The sequence below is a fragment of the Lithobates pipiens genome, unplaced genomic scaffold, assembly GCF_037356315.1.
Source record: "Lithobates pipiens isolate NorthernLeopardFrog02 unplaced genomic scaffold, aLitPip1_a1.2 Scaffold_16, whole genome shotgun sequence".
Classification (NCBI taxonomy): domain Eukaryota; kingdom Metazoa; phylum Chordata; class Amphibia; order Anura; family Ranidae; genus Lithobates; species Lithobates pipiens.
The window spans coordinates 127,019,075-127,038,379 of record NW_027507748.1 but is presented as its reverse complement, the minus strand read 5'-3'; the positions used below and the strand labels follow the sequence as shown (position 1 = coordinate 127,038,379).

Below are 19,305 nucleotides of genomic sequence, written 5' to 3'. Positions count from 1 at the left end.
CCCCCCTGTTCTTGTGTCATTTTTGGTGGTATATGTGATGATTTGTGATTACGTTTATGCCTTATTCCGCGTGCACACGATCGGACTTTCCGTCGGACAATTTGATCGCATGTGAGCTCCAGCGGACTTTTTCTTCCCAAAAGTCCAGCGGACCTAGAAATAAAACATGTTTTAAATCTTTCTGCCGAAAGTCCGGACCCAGTTCCTGTCGGGAAGTCTGCTCATCTGTATGCTGGTCTGATGGACCAACTACGATGTAACGGCAACTACAGCACCTGCCCGCGAGAATGTTTCCAGCGCAACTTTAGATTTGCCCTGCGGCCCACCCACCCCAAATGCACCTTGTCCCCATGTTAATGAGGACAAGGGCCTCTTCCCGACAACACTGGCCATTGGTTGTCGGGGTCTGTGGGTGGGGTCACACCCAAAGCACCATGTCCCCATGTTAATGAGGACAAAGGCCTCTTCCTGACAACCCTGGCCATTGGTTGTCGGGGTCTGCGGGCAGGGGGCTTGTCGGAATCCCGGATCCCCCTTTAATAAGAGGGCCCCCCATCCCGACTCCTCACCCTATGTGAATGAGTATTGGGTACATTGTACCCCTATCCATTCACCTGGGGGGAAAAGTGTCAATAAAAAAACACACTACACGGGTTTTTAAAGTAGTTTATTAGGCAGCTCTGGGGTGGTCTTCAGACTTTGGGGGTCTTCTTCTGACTTCTCCGCACTTTCTGGTTCTTCTCACCGGGCTCCTCCACTATCTTCTGCTCTTTTGCTAGCGGAGGAGCCTGGCTTTCTCCTTCATCATCGCCGTCTTCTTCCTCCTCCTCCTTCTTCTTCTTCCTCCTCCTCCTTCTTCTGTTCTTTCAATGTTGACACAACGCAATCTCCCGCTGTAATGCGATGGACAGGGTGCACGGCGACCCCGCCCCTTATGACGTCACAGTCCCAGCATGAACCGGGTCTATGACGTCATAAGAAGCGGGGTCACCGGGTGACACGCCCCTTATGCCTATATAGGTCGCCGCACACCGTGTCCATGGCTTTGCAGCGGGAGAGAGTGTTGTGTCAACATCGGAAGAAGAAGACAGTGATGACGAAGGAGAAAGCCGGGCTACTCCGCTAGCAAAAGAGCAGAAGATAGTGGAGGAGCCTGGCGAGAAGAACAGGAAAGCGCAGAGAAATTGGAAGAAGACCCCTAGAGCTGCCTAATAAACTACTGTAGTGTGTTTTTTTTTTTTTTTATTCACACTTTTTTTTTTTCCCCATTCACATAGGGTGGGGGCTGGGATCTGGGGACCCCCTTATTAAAGTGGGCTCCCGGATTCCGATAAGCCCCCCCGCCCGCAGACCCCGACAACCAACGGCCAGGGTTGTCAGGAAGAAGCCCTTGTCCTCATCAACACGGGCTTCCCAAAGCACCCACCCCCCCCCATGTTAAGGGCATGCGGCCTGGTATGGTTCAGGAGAGGGGGGGGGGGGCGCTCACTCATCCCCACCCCCTTTCCTTACCAGCTGGGATGCGTGCTTGGATAAGAGTCTGGTATGGATTTTGGGGGGACCCACACACCGTTTCTTCAGCGTAGGGGGTTTCCCTTAAAATCCATACCAGGCGACGGGGCTCGCAAGGTGTCAATCTCGCCGATGAAAGCGGCGAGATTGACTTCCTTCTCTAGTCCCGTCATACCTGGAGTCGCGTTCAAAATGAAGGGACTTTAGTCCGTGTGTGGGCAAGTCCGTTCATTTGGAAAGTCTGTCGGACCTCTGCCAAAAGTCCGCCGGAAAGTCCGTTAGTGTGTGTGCAAGTCCGCTCGTTTGGACCTCGACTGCAAAGTCTGGCGGATTGTCCGATCGCGTGTACGCGGCCTTAGAGCAGCTGGCCACAGTGGTAATCCTTTGCTTCCCCATTCAGACCTACTTGTGAGACAAATGACCTACCACACTGAGCACTGCTGGGACAAGGCTTGCTGCAATCTGCGCCGTGTTTCTCTTCCCAACAGTGCACTCTGTGCTGCAGGTCACTCTTCTGACAAGCAGGTCTGCATCGGGTAGCTTATGAACAGCATACCAGGGAACCTTTTCTACTGGTAACGTAACTGGGATTTGTCTAGCCCTGGGTAGAATAATGCAACTTGTGTGACTTCTTCAATATTCTCATTAGCAATTTATTTCTGCACTATAGAGTACCCGTGAAAATGCTCTGATACCCGTAACCGCTACCCTTGTGCTGCGATTTGAGCCCAAAAAAATGAATGGGCTAAAATTGCACTGAACTAATCGCATGCCATTTGAACAGGAATTGCATGGGTTATTCCCCTGCCCCCCACCGCTTCTGTGTGAACCCAGGCTTGTCATTGTGATTTCAGCCTGGGTTCACACGGAGCAAGGGGTTCGGAAACCTAAGGCGAGTTGGACAGGAATAGCACCGAATTCCTGTTCAAGTTGCATGCAATTCTTTGTGCCCATTAATTTTGTATGGGTATGAATCGTACTGCAAAGGTATTAAGACTCGCTATCGGCGAAGAACGTTATCAGTGCAACCCTAGTGGAGAGTGTTGGAATCCGTAGAGTGCCACAACCAACCCCAAACGGGAGTCCGATTTTGGGTCTCCAAATGGACGCTACTGATTGGCCTGACATTTGGGCTGCCACAAAAGCCGGCCTCCCGGAATGTTGTAGCCTCAGAAAGTAATTATAAAGTATTAATACACTAGTATTTGGTTCCTGCCCAGATTGCTAAATACCTTCCCTCCTATCCTCTCCTGTTTTTGAGGCTGCTCAGACAATGGCACACACCTTTTATATTTTGGTGGAGCTGTCCACTTGACCAATCATTTTGGGCTGACATTTTTCAAATCCTCTCCACCCTCATTGGTAGCAGCTTGGACCCCAACCCAGCCAGAATTCTACTCCATAAGAAACCTTCTGATATAACCTATCTCCAATTCAAGTTGCTCCTGCAGGTCATAACCGCGGCAAAGCAAACCATTGCAAAGGTCTGGTAAACCTCTCGCCTCAATGTCACAGAAACTAGGAATAGAGTCACCAGAGCCATGATCCATGGCAAGATCGAAGCAGTTCTTCTTGACTGGGTCATAAAATGTGAATGTCTTTGGAAACCCTGGGTTGACCACTACCTTCCTCCTGACTTTTAGAAACACATTACTTCTTCCCTAAATCACCTTATCTGTAGTTCTGATTACGTATAGATGCCGGATCCATATGTCACGTGAATCGGATGCGTTTCAAAAACCCATCTGATTCGCATAAATGTGAACGGAGCCCTGTTATCACTTTAAACCTTGTCAAATACAACAAAGCCTTTCCTAATGGCAAAAGAACTGTATCCCTCCTATCTATCATCCTGCTTTGCAACATAATGACAAGGTCTACTTTTAACCTAGAATTGACCACTTTCGGTTCCTTTTTTATCTTTTACTACTATATTAGTTTGCATATCCTGTCAGAAAAATGCTTTACAGTTAGGAAGCCGTTTGCAGTGCAGTCTTTGTTTGGTAGCTATATTTGGTCTTAGTCTCTATTCTGCATTCCAGTGTGGATCAGAGCTTGTAAATCAATGTTGGTGTGTGGGAGCCCAAGAATTTAAAATGTAGAAAGTGACTAAATGCATTGCATAGTTTGGTGAAAGTTGGCTGAAATGGAGAGAGTGGCTTTAGGGGGCTGGCTTCTTTAAATAGACCAAAGTTAGACACACTGACACTATTTCCCAGCAGTAGCATACAAGAAAGAAACTAGTTTAAATATTTTAGCAAATGTAAGACTGATTATTTTTCTTAAAGTGATATGACCATGTTTTTTGCACTTCATGGAGTTATTTTTCATTGCCACCAGCCACTGCCTTAAATGTGTATGCATGTACTGAAAACAAATAATGGTTGATTTTGCAATTGTATGTGTGGCCTGTATGGACGTGTAAACCAGTTCTCCACTTAGAGGAGGGCCGTTTAAAAAAAAAAAAAATTAAAAGTCAGCAGCTGCAAACACTGCAGCTGCTGACTTAATAAGCACACTTACCTGTCCAGGGCGCCCGCGATGTCGGCCGCCTGAGGCCGACCCGTCCCTCGGCTCTCGGGTCCCAGCGCCACCATTCCTTCTAAGGGAAACAGGCAGTGGAGCCTTGCGGCTTCACTGCCCGTTTCCTACTGTGCATGCGCGAGTCGCGCATCGCTTTGTGAATGGGACGCGCTGTGTTCTGGAACACACAGTTCCCAGAACACAGCACGATCCATTACCCAGAAGACAACGTGACGAGGAGAGAAGAAAGAAGATCTCCGCGGAGGAGGAAGAGGAAGATTAGGATTATGTGCCTAGCAACAGGCATTTCTGGTAAGTTAAAAAAAATATATATTTATTTTTTTTTTTTTTTAGATTTTTTTTTTTTTTGTAATTTTTAATACCGTATATACTCGAGTATAAGCCGAGATTTTCAGCCTCTTTTTTGAGGCTGAAAGTGCCCCCCTCGGCTTATACTCGAGTCACCGCCGTCTGTCTACCCGATCAGCATGTCGAGCAGACAGACGGCGGCCATTCAACTATTCAAAAGCCGCGCCTCCCTGTCTGTGATAGGCGGAACACTCAATTTCCCAGCAGTCAGTGGTCCGCCTATCACAGACATCCGCTCATCCTCATACTACGGACGAGGATGAGAGGATGTCCGTGATAGGCGGAACACAGACTGCTGGGAAATTGAGTGTTCCGCCTATCACAGACGGAGGCGCGGCTTTTGAACAGTGGAATGGCCGCCGTCTGTCAGACGAGAAGAGGTGCGGCATGGCCGCCGTATGTGCAGAAGCACGCAGGCTCGGGACGCAGGCTCGGGACGCAGGCTCGGGACACAGGTAGGCTGGACGGACACACAGGGCTGGACGGACACACAGGGCTGGACGGACACACAGGGCTGGACGGACACACAGGGCTGGACGGACACACAGGGCTGGACGGACACACAGGGCTGGACGGACACACAGGGCTGGACGGACACACAGGGCTGGACAGGCATGTCTCACCCTCGGCTTATACACGAGTCAATAAGTTTTCCCTTTTTTTTTGTGGTAAATTAGGGGCCTCGGCTTATATTCGGATCGACCTATACTCGAGTATATACGGTATTTTGTATTGTTTTGTCCATGTGTATTATGGTGCACTGATCTGCAGATGCATTACCAGTTACTGTATTATTGTGTTGGGGATGCAGTTTAAAAACAAGGACACTGCCAGTGCATGTGGATCGCTGTGCATTGTGTTATAAACATGAACATAATTGGAGAGATAAAGGAATCAATATACAGCTCACATAGATGGAGATGGGATGTACAGGAGACGAGAGTGTGAAAAGCATAAAAAATTATCCCACAATCGCAACCCCTCGCTGTAAATCTGCTCTGCCGTTCATCCTTTCGTTCCCTTTCATTGATAAATCCCCACCACTTCTTTCCACAGTTGTAAGAAGGGGTGGGTTCCTAGATGTAAACATTTATAGTGTTTACATTTGTGATTGGTCATCATGGTGATCACAAGGTAACAAAGGGTTAAAGGTATCCATGCATGGGTGGTACATTGTACGTTAATGTACTTTCCCTAAGTTTGTCCCTGCACTTTCACTTTGAAATTCTTCAGAATTGCTTGTGGTCCTATGTATAATCCTGTTCCAAAGAAACTAGATGGCTAAGAAAAAATGTAAAAAGCTATATATTTAGGAATGCCGAGTGGATGAGAACTTGTAACAGACACGGGATATAGTGGGGTTTTCTCAAATGTGACTGTAAAAATGGAAATTTACTTTAACTAAATGTTGTTTTATGTTATATTTCCCAGGTACATTGAGCCCACCTCCTGTGTTCTTTGCCCTGGTTTTATGTGCATTTTACCATGTCAACTCCAAATTGGACAGGTTATGAGGGTACTGTTCTGGCAACCTTTTAAATGGTAGGGAGGCACACCGTATTAGAGCTGGGTCTCAACACAATACATCAAAAGTACTTTGTATCTTCGCCTAGGTTCACACTGACAACGGGAATGAAATCGTGCATGTTCAGCTGAACTCGCACGATTTCATTCCTGCGTGTCAGTCCCGACTTCGGGGCAATTTCAGACACATATCTGTGCATTTCTTTTGGCTTCACACAGCATCATGTTCACTACTTTACTGCAGGTGTGCCTTAATGAACATTACAGGAGAGCTCATATACACTAACAAAATAATCTGAAGGTGGCAGACCTTTGTAGTTTTTGCATGCTATGCTGACTGCTAAAGAGTTTACTTTCCATTTCAAGCTTATATCATTGATCCTATTTAATCATTTGTTCTGATTTTTATTTATTTTTTTCCTTATTTCTACCCTTTTTTTTTTCAACCCAATTTGCCACCTGGTTTGCTGCTGAATATTCCTCAGACATTGAAGAAAAGTCTGTTAAGCCGGCGCAGGCAGGAGGGAGGGAGCGCAGTGCTGATATTCTCAGGGACTTGAAGGGTCTTTTTGTCCCTCCCTGGGAGCTGGCCTCCCCGGCTGAAGGTAACACAGCTTAGTCAGTACAGTCTGCTTGCTTCAGTACATCGTTGCCTGTTATACTCTAGACTGGAATCTGTGATATGCTAAACTCTTCTTTCTGTACTAAGCAGCAGTGATTCTGTTTTGCTTTATAACACAGGGGAATCTGAATTAAGCATCTTTAGTATTGATATGACTTTTGTAATTGTTAAAAACCTGTCTAGGGTGTGCTGTCTGTAATATTTTTCTTGATTATGTAGAACAGAGCTACACTGAGTTGAAGAGTCAGTGTTTGATCTCTGCCGCTGCTTTATTATTAAGCTAGGATCTCCTGTTGATCTGGAATAGTAGTGGGCTGTATGTGTTCAGCTGTAACCGCTTTTAGTAGTTTTAGTTTCAGCTCATGTGCTTCTCAGTAGCTGGAGACTTTCATAACTAATCTCCATTTAACCCTAATCCATCCCTTTTGTGTGTGTGTGTGTGTGTTCCAAGTGTGTTCCTTCTTTGTGATTAACTGATTTTTCACAAGATTTCAGTTCTCTCTCTCAGGTTTCAGTCAGATGCAGTGGCTGCTGGCTCCAAAAAATGTACAAGATCCAAAAAATATGTTGGCTTGAGAAAAACAAATGTAGCTCCAGAAAATTGCATGCTGACTTAAGCAACCATTGCATATTAAAGTGTTGAACACTTGGGCTATGAAGTAGGTTCTCTTCCTGTTGCTCTGGAAGCATAGATTTAAATTTATGTTGTTGCTCTCCAAGTGCTCTGGGTAAAGTAAATATGGTTTATAGTAGTGTTATCCACAACTCATAGTTTATATTAGACCAACCTTTCTCAACCAGAATTCCGTGGAATCTCAGGCTTCCTCCAAAGGTTGGTTGGGGTTCCTTGAGCTGTGGATGCTTGACCTGTCATGTTACTGGCCATGCCAAGGTAGATGAGATCATTGATCTTTTTATCTGTCTTAAAGGGTTAGGTTACCTTTCTTTGCTTACATCAGGGGACACAGAGCCATAGTACTTACTATGTGAGTTATAGGCCCACTGATAAGTGATGGACACTGGCACACCCTAATGCAAGAAGTGTACTCCCTATATAACCCCTCCCACCACTGGGAGTCCTCAGTTTTTTTGCCAGTGTCTAAGGTGTTGGACACGAGTAAAGATGTGCTGTGCTGAGCTCCACTGGAGGCTTCCCTGCTGGGGCTAGCCATGTAGACCGGATCCATTCTGATGTCCTTTCATGGGCTAAATGGATGGTACCCGGGCCTTGTGTTCGAAGAAGCGAGGTTTTGCTTGCGAACGCTTCTCTTTAGAGAGCTGGACCCTGGGATCCAGTACTTTTTGGTAGTAAGGCCATAAAGTTTTTACTGGCATGGTGCTGTCGCAGGTCCAGGGTTCCCCTGTTCCTGAAAGTTTCCTAAAGGTCTCGGAGCCCTCCGTGAAGGGTGAGGATTGTTTTTTTTTTTTTTTTTTTTTCACCACTGGGGGCTGTATTGAGCACTCACCGACCTGATGCTGGAAACGGCACAGAAGCCCTAATTTCTCCTTCTCCGGCCACAACAGATCCTCTGGTACGAAAGGGGGGTCTGGGGCTCCTGCACCCCCAATATTGATCCTTTTCCCCTTCGGGGGATTCATATAAAGGCAGTTTCCTTTCTGTAAAAAAAAAAAAAAACAGGGACAGAATGCGCGTCTGCTCAGTGGAGGATTTAGCCCCCCCCCGCACGCCATGTCTGCTGTTTTTACAGGACGCGTGAGCTGCTGCTCGCACAGGAAAACACTTTCCTTTGAAAGGATGGGGGGGCATAAACGAAATCCATTTCCAAAAGAATGTCATCCTCCTCTGAGAGGGATGCGGCTGATCAGATTGAGCAGTCAGGGGAAACTGTTATTGCATAAACACTTCAGTCCCTGTATATATCATACAAGAGGTTTTTTCTTCTACCATTTGTAAATTGGAAAGAAGATCGATGCTATGATGTCTCTCCATAGTGGGGCTAAACATAGATTCCCATCTAGTGCTCAGGACCCTCTTATTGAGGTGCAGGAGGCTGGGGATCAGGTAGATCTTCCCAAATATTTGGAAGATACTTATTTATCCTCTTCTGAGGATCCTAATATGGAAGGAGTAGCATCACGAGACAGGTTGCTTGTGTACTCCCTTACTCAACATTTTTGCTGCCTACAGCGCAGGCTCTTGAGGAACCTACCTCTAATTTGGGTTCAATTGGAACCTCCCCCATCTGGGGATGTTTTTTCCTATTCAGGCATGGCTAAAAAAATGCTTATGGATTCTGAATAGGAACATCCGGATAAATAATATTATCCTCCCAAGAAATTCTCCACACTTTATCCTATGGAAGAGGATTTCTATGAAAAAAAATAAGGAACAGTTTGTGAGGATACTTGAAATTCTGCCTGATCAGCAGGCCCAGGAATGGGCCGGTGTATCAGATGCACTATGTCTCACAGTAGATGCTATGAAAAACTCTATCATAAGGATGCAGTGGTTTTTATGTCCTCATCCTGAATTCCTACCAAAAGTGGTAACAGGTTTTCATTTAAACCAAGATATTATTCTTCCTTCTTTCTCCCAGAGCCTCAATCTAGGGAAGAGAAGGCACTTCATTCCCTTCATGTAGTAAGAGCGATCAGAGCCTATTTAAAGGTGACCACTCAGGTTCGCAAAACAGTTTTTTTTTTTTTTTTGTACTGCTAGAGGGTCCAAAATATGGACAGGCAGCGTCAAAATCCACTATTTTCCAAATGGATTTGTCAAGCGATTGTTCAAGCTTCAGCTGAAAGAAAAAAATTCTTCCTTCCTTCTTATGTTAGAGCACACTCATTCAGGGCGATTAGTGCCTCTTGGGTGGTGCATCATCAGGCCTTTATGGCTCAGATCTGTAAGGCCACAACTTGGTCTTCTGTTCATACGTTTACCAGATTTTATCAAATCGATGTTAAAGGTCATGAGGATATTGCCTTCGGGCGCAGTGTACTGTAGTATGAGTCCTCTGGCCTACTGTTTTTTGTTGTCTCCCTCCCCTCAGTTGCCATTGCTATGGGACATCCCACATAGTAAGTACTAATAGCTCTGTGTCCCCTGATGTAAGAAAAGAAAACAGGATTTTTAAAACGGCTTACCTGTAAAATCCTTTTCTTTGATGTACATCAGGGGACACAGAGGTCCCTCCATTCTTGGTATACACTTGTATTGCTTGACTACAAAACTGAGGACCCCCAGTAGCGGGAGGGGTTATATAGGGGAGTACACTTCTTGCCTTAGGGCATGCCAGTGTCCATCACCTATCAGTGGCCCTATAACCCACATAGTAAGTACTATGGCTCTGTGTTCCCTGATGTGCATCAAAGAAAAGGATTTATTGGGGTCCATTGGAAGAATGTCAATTTGGTGGTCAGTGGGAATAATTCAACCTTTAGCTCACCTTTTTAGAACAAAATTGTGCACACTGGTTCCACCCCCAGACCCCACTGTACTTAACCTCGATGGGTGTTGAGCTGTTGGTGCCTATGCAACCCATATAGCAGTCCAGGGATTTGAAATCCATGCTCTTGTCTGTGTGGCGCTTCTGGGATTGATAAGTGATGCTCTCTGCTGCTGCTGACCAATCGGAAGCTCTCTAATCTGTCCCAGAAGCACTTCACAGAGAAGAGGGAGAAGAGCGTGGCTTTCAATTCCCCAGACTGCTGCATGGGCACCACACAATCCTGCATTGAAGGAGGCAAGTATGGGGGGGTCTGGGGGTGAGGAAGTTATACAGTGTTCACCTTTTTAGTTTTTCTGAGAAGATTAACTCTTTTTAAGGGTTGCATTATTCCAACCATCACTAGTCTGCATGACGTTCTTCCAATGGACCCCAATTCATTCATTTTAGCAGGGGTTCCCTGAGAATTTAAAGTTATTTCAAGGATTCCTTCGTGGTAAAAAGGCTGAGGAAAGCTATATCAGACTTCAGTCACACCAATTATAGTAGATTTAGCTTACTGGGTTTTAGTTTATGACCTCTACAGGTAGATTTTCCTTGGCTTAAACAGCATAGTAGTCCCATGCCACTGAAAACTAAAAGGAATATGGCTAGTTTTAACTAAGAATTATCTGTAAAGTTGACCAGCAGCACTTTTTCCCTACGTATAGGTGTACTGGAAAGATTTCAGCATTTAGCAGCTCAGCTCACACGGGCTGGATTTTGGATATTAAAGCAGAGATCTGCCTCTCCCACCCCCCCCCCCCCAAAATAAACAGGTACCCGCTCCCCCTCCCCCCGAAAGGTGCCAAACATGGCACTGGAGGAGGGAGAATTCAGGTAAGCGGTACTTCCACTTTTGGGTGGAACTCAACTTTAACTAGTAGCAGGAGCACTTTTATTTATTTTTTATATACAGTGCAGAATTCTCTTGAACATCTCTGCCTGTTCTTGATTGGTGGATGTATCTAGGAGGTGAATGCTAAAAGCAACAGACTTCACTGAGCCAATGAGGAATGGGCAGGGAAAAGGGAAGATTAATATCGGGGACAAACCATGAAAAAAATACCAACCTTTTTCTTCATTCTGGTGTTACCATTGCTACCCACATTGACTAAAGTTCTCAGAACAGCTGTAATGTTAAATTCCAAGGTCCTAGACAGCTAAAAGCATTACAGGATGCTGCTTTTCTAGTTTACAGTAATGCTTTAAAGATGCTAGAACTTTAAAGATACCTCTGTATGATGTGTTATAGAGGGTGCCTTATTGCCTGGTTGGATTCAGCTAAACTCGCATGATTTCATCTGTGTGGGTTGCCGAACAGATGTCTATGGAAAGCGTACCCTGAAGTCGCCAAAAGTAGTACAGAAACTACTTTTGGAATCTGTGTGGCCCCGCAAATGCAGCGTCACATCGTTTCGGACGGTGCCATTGCCGGGAATTGCTGCCGATTTGGCATGCGATTTGATGGGGCTCAAACTACTGGTGAAGACATCCCTTTTGGATTGTTTGTGAGTAACTGACTGCTATCTAATGGGTGTGGTGTAAGGTAGCAAGTGAACTGATAAATTGGTCACTGGTAAGGTGCCATGACTGCTCTACTCATTTTAACCCATGAAAAATGAGGTGCGTATTCCTATGCCATACACTAGGGTGTTGTGTTTTTTACTCTGCCTTTACTGCGTGCAGTATTTGTTGCATGTGTGTTTCTAGATCTTTGTTGTCTACTTTCATTGTTTGCTTTAAATTGTTTTGTTTTCATTTTACTTCATGAAATCCTTTATTTGTTCTAACCATTTTGTATGTTTTTAAATGCGTTCATTGTCATATTTAACTTCATTTTGCTTCTACTGGTTTGCAAGTGCTTTGTGACAAGCTAAGAGGTGGGTGCACAATTCATTGTATGCGCGTTCCATTAACCTGTGTGTTTTTGCATTTATATCATTGTAATTGGTGTAATTATAGCACTTTTAGTATTTTTCCTTTATTGTCTCTGGTCTCTGCATTTTGCACAAATAGATAAATTTTTAAGGGAATGTCTTATGCTGATAATGTTAAAGTAGAACTATAAGCAAAATTATTTTTTTTTTTTTTCATTTTGTATAGAGCAAGGGAGGGGTTATAACCCCTGTCAGATATTTTTTCAAAATCTGTGTTCCATTGCAGAGATTGCCCTTCACTTCCTGACCGTGAGCCAAATGGGAAGTGAGAGGAAATCCCTGAAAATTAAGGGAATTCCTTTGGGACCCCCAGGTTACCAGAACTAGTTTCCCCATTGGAAGATTTCCCCGCTCTTACTTTTCAGGGAACAACCCAAAATTTGTGATATATATATATATATAATTTTTTTTTCACTTTCAATCATAATGGTAAGCAGTGCAAATAGAGGCTGAATCTCCTTAACCGAGGCACAGACAGCAATAAAACCTGTCGGGCATTCTAATCCCTCTCCACTCTATCAAAAACAAAAAGTTTTGTCTTTAGTTATACTTTAAGTTTCAGCCTTCTATTCATCCTTCTCTACCCAAAGCAACCGCTTTCAACCACCACTAGAGGGAGCTGAAGGGAAGAAGAGATATAGATGCCTTGCTTAGTTATCCAAATATGAAAACGTCTCTTCTTCCCTCCAGCTCCCTCTGGTGGGGGCCCAGAAGGATCATGCAAACACACTGCTTTAAGTAAGACACAAGTATTATTATTTTTTTCTTACAGTACTGTTTCTGTAATGTTTAATGTGTAATTAATGGACCTTTGCTGCTTCTAGTGGTAGTAGTAGCATCAACAAATTTTTAGTTTTTTTGAAAAATTTAACTATTAGTATCACTAAAATTTGAAAGTTGTAGAACTCTATTCTGTCTACATAGATTTTACCGCTGTCTACTGTATTTAGGTTTGTTTTAGAAATACAAGAAAAAAAAAATCTTTAAGGTACCCATTGTCTTTAGACCTTACTGATCACAAAGTGCTATTGTAGAAAATGTCCAACTTGTAATCTTTGTACGCTTGCAGACCAACTGCCGCAGTTATACTGTGGCGGGTTGGCTCGGCAGCGCAAATTGCCTTAGGTGTACCTCAGGCTCGTACACAGCTTTCAAATCGGGCTTCTGGCAGGGAAGAGCTGACGGGCAGCAATGGGAAAGATTAAAGAGAGAATTTTCTTCGCAATCCAGCAGTGTTTCCCTAGTGGGGTAAAAATGTTTTTTGTAAATGAATGTATGGACATGTATTTAAGTTTTTAATGCTCATAAAAATTATTCTTTCACAAGCAGTAACTTAACTGTAAAACAATGCCTCACTGACCTCTGTAACTGCAGACACCGTGGAGCAATTAATTCTCCAAGTTCACAAGGGGAATCGGTGAACTGAAGTACCTGATCATTATGCTCATTAGAAGGCTGTCAGTTTTCCAACTGGCTGCTGAGCCTCTGTCACACAGCATAGCTAGAAGACCACTTTATTTTTTGGTTGAACTTTTCTGCTTTCTAGGTCACCTCCCTCCTCATTGGGCAGAAGTGATGATGCTGATTTATCTTTTTAATACACACAATGGAGCTGGAGAGTCATAAGAGAAGGATAAATCTTTTGAAAGGCAGTTCGTATGTATCCTCCTAATACTTGTCCCTGTGGCATGAGGGCAAAAAAAAAATCACGAAAATCGCCATGACTAGGACAGGAAAACACCGCTAAAGATACCTGCCCTAGCTTATACCCCTTCCATGTTCTACCTAGGAATGCTTTATTCTTATTCCATCGCTTCTTTCCTTTTGTCTTCAGGAAAGAAAATTGGGACTCAATTTGAACATTACACTGGAAAGAGATTATAGAGCTATCTTTTGCCTCATTGATTTACTAGCCTTCTGTAGCTGTAATTAATTCTGGTAGTACCTACAGGATTATGTAAACTGTAAGCTTCTAAAGTAGTGACCTTTTTTTATTTTTGATGTGTAATATGATAATTCACTATTTTGGAAAATGCAGTGCTCAGTTTTCCGAAAGATATTTTTAAAGCTTATTCTAAATTCTTGACATGGAAAGATTGCTGTCAGGAAAATGCCAATATACAGAGTGTCACAAAAGGGAGTACACCCCTCACATTTTTGTAAATATTTTATTATATCTTTTCATATGACAACACTGAAGAAATGACACTTTGCTACAATGTACAGTAGTGAGTGTACAGCTTGTATAACTGAACATTTGCTGTCCCCTCAAAATAACTCAACACACAGCCATTAACCACTTCGGCCCCGACAGAATTTACCCCCTTCCGGACCAGAGCACTTTTTGCGATTCGGCACTGCGTTTCTTTAACTGACAATTGCTCGGTTGTGCGACGTTGCACCCAAACAAAATTAACGTCCTTTTTTCCCACAAATAGAGCTTTTTTTTGGTGGTATTTGATCACCCCTGCGGTTTTTTATTTTTTGTGCTATAAACAAAAAAAGAGCGCCAATTTTGAAAAAAACAAATTTTTTACATTTTGCTATGTTAACCACTTCCCACCCGGCCAATGTACATATACGGCCGGGTGGGAGCTCTCTACTTCTGAGAGGACGTTCAGGAACGTCCTCTCAGAAGGAGGGGGATAGCGCGTGCGTGCCCGCGCAGCGGCGCGATCCCGATGTGCTCGTGTCACCCGGATACGGCACATCTCGGATCAGCAGGAGGGCTCTGTGATTGGCCCTCCTGATCACATGACGCCCGTGTCCAATCACGGCCGTCATGTGATGTAAACAAACAGCCGGTTGCTAGGCAATCAGCTCCTCCTCTCCTCACACAGAAGTCATCGCTGAGGAGAGCAGATCGCTGCAGCCGACTGGTGATCAGTGAGTATGAGCTGTTTTTACAGCTTTTTACTAACTGATCACCAGTCTAGTGTAAACACACATCACCACACAGTGTAAACACACATGTCACCACAATACACATGTCACCACACACGTCCCCAAAACACAGATGTCCCCTAATAATAAAAAGACATGTCCCCAAATAAAAAAACACATGTCCCCCACATATGTCCCACTAAAATCACATGTTCCAATGATAACCTGCACACATATGTACATGATCATTTGCGTACATATGTCCGTGATCACACAAACCAATTATTATACACTTAACGGAATTTCTTTTACCAAAAACATGTAGCAGAATACATTTTGGCTTAAATTTATGACAAAATTAGATTTTATTGGATTTCTTTTAAAATAGAAAAAAGAAAATATAGTTTTTTTTCCAAATTTTCGCTTTTTTGCGCTTATATCGCAAAAAATAAAAAACGGAGTCGTGAATAAATACCACCAAAATAAAGCGCTATTTGTGCGAACAAAATGATAAAAATTTCATTTGGGTACAGTGTAGCATGACCGCGCAATTGTCATTGAAAGTGCGAGAGCGATGAAAGCTGAAAATTGGGCTGGGAAGGAAGGGGGCGAAAGTGCCCTGTATTGTAGTGGTTAAATATCCCCCAAAAATATATAAAAAAAACTTTTTTTCCTCAGTTTAGGCCAATACGTATTCTTCTTCTACGTGTACATTTGCGCAAATGTTATAGCATTTACAAAATAGGGGAACGTTTTATGGCATTTTTATTCATTTTATAATTTTTTTTACTAATAATGGCGGCTGTCGGCGATTTTTTTTTTTTTTTTTTTTTTTTTCATGACCGTGACATGGCGGACACATTAGACATTTTAGACACATTTTTGGGACCATTGTCATTTATACAGCAATTGGTGCTATACAAATACACTGATTCCTGTGTTAATAACACTGGCAGTGAAGGGGTTAACCACTAAGGGGCGGTGTATGGTTTAAGTGTGCCCTGGGGAGTGTTTCTAACTGTGGGGTGGCATGGCTGTGTGTGACGCGTCACTGATCTCTGCTCCTGATTACAGGGAGCAGAGATCAGTGACACTGTCACTAGGCAGAATGGGCAGATGCTTGTTTACATTAGCATCTCCCTGTTCTTCCTCTCTGTGAGGCGATCGCAGGTATCCCAGCGGCGATAGAGTCCACCGGACCTGCAACCTGGCTCGCGGAGCTTGCTGCGGGTGGCACGCTCGCGCCCACTGACCGCCTCCTAAAGGGCCACATACAGGTATGTTAGTTTGCCTGTATGAGCCCTTCTGCCAACGTATATCGGCATGAGGCTGTCGGCAAGCGGTTAATGTCTAAACCGCTGGCAACAAAAAGGGTACACCCCTAAGTGAAAATGTACAAATTGGGCCCAAAGTGTCATCATTTTGTATGGCCACCATTATTTTCTAGCACTGCCTTAAACCTCTTGGGCATGGAGTTCATCCAGAGCTTCACAGGTTGCCACTGGATTCATCTTCCTCACCTGCATGACATTACGTAGCTTGTTAATGTTAGAGACCTCCACCTTCCATTTGAGGATGCCCCACAGATGCTCAATAGGGTTTAGTTCTGGAGACATGCTTGGCCAGTTTATCACCTTTACCCTCAGCTTCTTTAGCAATGCAGTGGCCGTCCTTGAAGGTGTGTTTGGGGTTGATGTAATGTTGGAATACCACCCTGTGGCCCAGTCTCTGAAGAGAGGGGATCATGCTCTGCTTCAGTATGTCACAGTACATGTTGGCATTCGTGGTTCCCTCAATAAACTGTAGCTGCCCAACACACGCAGCACTCATTCATCAATCCCACCACCATGCTTGACTGTAGGCAAGACACGCTTGTCTTTGTACTTTTCACTTGGTTGCCACCACACACGCTTGACTACATCTAATCCAAATAAGTTTATCTTGGTGTCATCAGACAACAGTGCATAGTTCCAGTAATCCATGTTCTTAGTCTGCTTGTCTTCAGCAAACTGTTTGCGGTCTTTCTTGTGCATCATCTATAGAAGCGGCTTCCTTCTGGGATGACAGCCATGCAGACCAATTTGATGCAGTGTGTGACATATGGTCTGAGTACTGACAGGCTGAACCCCATCCCTCCAACCTCTGCAGCAGTGCTGGCAGCACTCATATGTCTGTTTCCCAAAGACAACCTCTGGATATGACGCTGAGCATGTGCACTCAACTTCTTTGGTTTACTATGGCGAGACCTGTTGTGAGTAGAACCTGTCCTGTTAAACTGCTGTATGGTCTTGGCCACCGTGCTGCAGCTCAGTTTCAGGGTCTTGGCAATTTTCTTATAGCCTAGGCCATTTTTATGTAGAGCAACATTTCTTTTTCACATCGCAGGACACAGAGCCATAGTAATGACTATGTGGGTTATAGGCCATCTTCAGGTGATGGACACTGACACACCCTAAACTGGAAGTTGCTTCCTTATATAACCCCTCACACTACTGGGAGTACCACCGTTTTTTTGCCAGTGTCTAAGGTGTTGGTCACGAGTAAAGATGTGCTGTGCTGAGCTCCACTAGAGTAATCCTTGCTGGGACTAGCTATGCAACCAAATCCATTCAAAGTGTCTTTTCAGGCCGAATTGAATGGTACCCGGGCCTCGTGGCGGAAGAAACAAGGTTTAGCCCGTAGCGCTTCTCTTTTTAGAGAGCTGGACCCCAGGATCCAGAGATTTGGTGTTTTCAGCCATAAAGTTTTTACTGGCGGGGTGCTTTACGGGTCCAGGAGTGTGGGTACCCGAGGTTCCCTGTTCCTGAAGGTTTTGTAACGGAGCCCATCGTGAGAGGTGAAGATTGGGTCTGTTGGTTTTTACCACAGAAATCCCTGCGGCAGAAAAGGTAAGTAGAGGTTTCTAAGGAATTTTTTAATTTTCTTATGAAATGTCTCCTTTAACCACTTTCAGACCGGACCATTTTGCTGGTAAATGACCAGAGGTCTTTTTACACTTTGGCACTGCGCTGCTTTAACTGGTAATTGCGCGGTCATGCAATGTTGTACCCAAACAAAATTTGCGTCCTTTTCTTCCCACAAATAGAGCTTTCTTTTGATGGTATTTGATTGCCTCTGCGATTTTTTATTTTTTGCGATATAAACGTAAAAAGACCGCAAATTTTGAAAAAAAATGATATTTTCTACTTTTTGTTATTAGAAAAATCCAATAAACTCAATTTTAGTCATACATTTAGGCCAAAATTTATTCAGCCACATGTCTTTGGTAAAAAAAAAGTCAATAATTGTATATTTATTGGTTTGCGCAAAAGTTGTCACATCTACAAACTAAGGTACGTTTTCTGGAATTTACGCAGCTTTTAGTTTACGACTGCCTATCTCATTTCTTGAGGTGCTAAAATGGCAGGGCAGTACAAAACCCCCCCAAATGACCCCATTTTGGAAAGTAGACCCCCTAAGGAAATTGATAAGAGGCATGTTGAGCCCATTGAATATTTTATTTTTTTGCCTCAAGCGATTGAATAATGACAAAAAAAAAAATTTTTTTTTTTTTTTACACAAAGTTGTCACTAAATGATATATTGCTCACACATGCCATGGGCATATGTGAAATGACAGCCCAAAATAAATTCTGCTGCTTCTCCTGAGTATGGGGATACCACATATGTGGGACTTTTTGGGAGCCTAGCCGCGTACGGGGCCCCGAAAACCAAGCACCGCCTTCAGGCTTTCTAAGGGCGTACATTTTTGAGTTCACTTCTCACTACCTATTACAGTTTTGAAGGCCATAAAATGCCAAGATGGCACAAAACCCCCACAAATGACCCCATTTTAGAAAGTAGACACCCCAAGCTATTTGCTGAGAGGCATGTTGAGTCCATGGAATATTTTTTATTTTGCCACAAGTTGCGGGAAAATTACAAACTTTTTTTTTTTTTTTTTCACAAAGTTGTCACTAAATGATATATTGCTCACGCATGCCATGGGCATATGTGAAATGACACCCCAAAATAAATTCTGCTGCTTCTCCTGAGTACGGGGATACCACATATGTGGGACTTTTTGGGAGCCTAGCCGCGTACGGGGCCCCGAAAACCAAGCACCGCCTTCAGGCTTTCTAAGGGCGTTACAGTTTTGAAGGCCATAAAATGCCAAGATGGCACAAACCCCCCCCAAATGACCCCATTTTGGAAAGTAGACACCCCTAAATTTAGGGGTACACTAGTGAGACTAGGTAATAAATGGCGGGTGCCCTGAAACTATAAAAAAATAACTAACCAACCAGCGTCACCTGTAACAGTTATATGGTGATCACTGGTGAAAGGGTTAACTAGGGGGCAATTAGGGGGCTTTATGCGGTAGTATATGGGGGTCCCTGGCGCTATAAAAAGCTGCAGCGAACCTAAATACCTACCTGCCTAACTAGCGTCACCTGTGACACTAATACAGCGATCAGAAAAACGATCGCTTATTAGGCTGGGTTCAC

The 19,305-nt window shown here is 43.9% G+C and overlaps 1 protein-coding gene across 4 annotated transcripts in view; it reads left to right on the top strand.

Moving 5' to 3' along the window:
- The window catches only part of RABGEF1 (RAB guanine nucleotide exchange factor 1), a 101,239-nt gene that overhangs the window by 28,668 nt on the left and 53,266 nt on the right, over positions 1-19,305 (top strand). For 3 of the 4 annotated variants that reach the window (XM_077480440.1, XM_077480443.1, XM_077480441.1), the window contains one exon: positions 6,414-6,533. The exons of the other annotated variant lie outside the window; for it this stretch is intronic. In XM_077480440.1, coding sequence (XP_077336566.1) covers positions 6,414-6,533 — 120 coding nt within the window. The remainder of the gene's footprint in view (positions 1-6,413; positions 6,534-19,305) is intronic. 4 annotated transcript variants of the gene reach the window in all.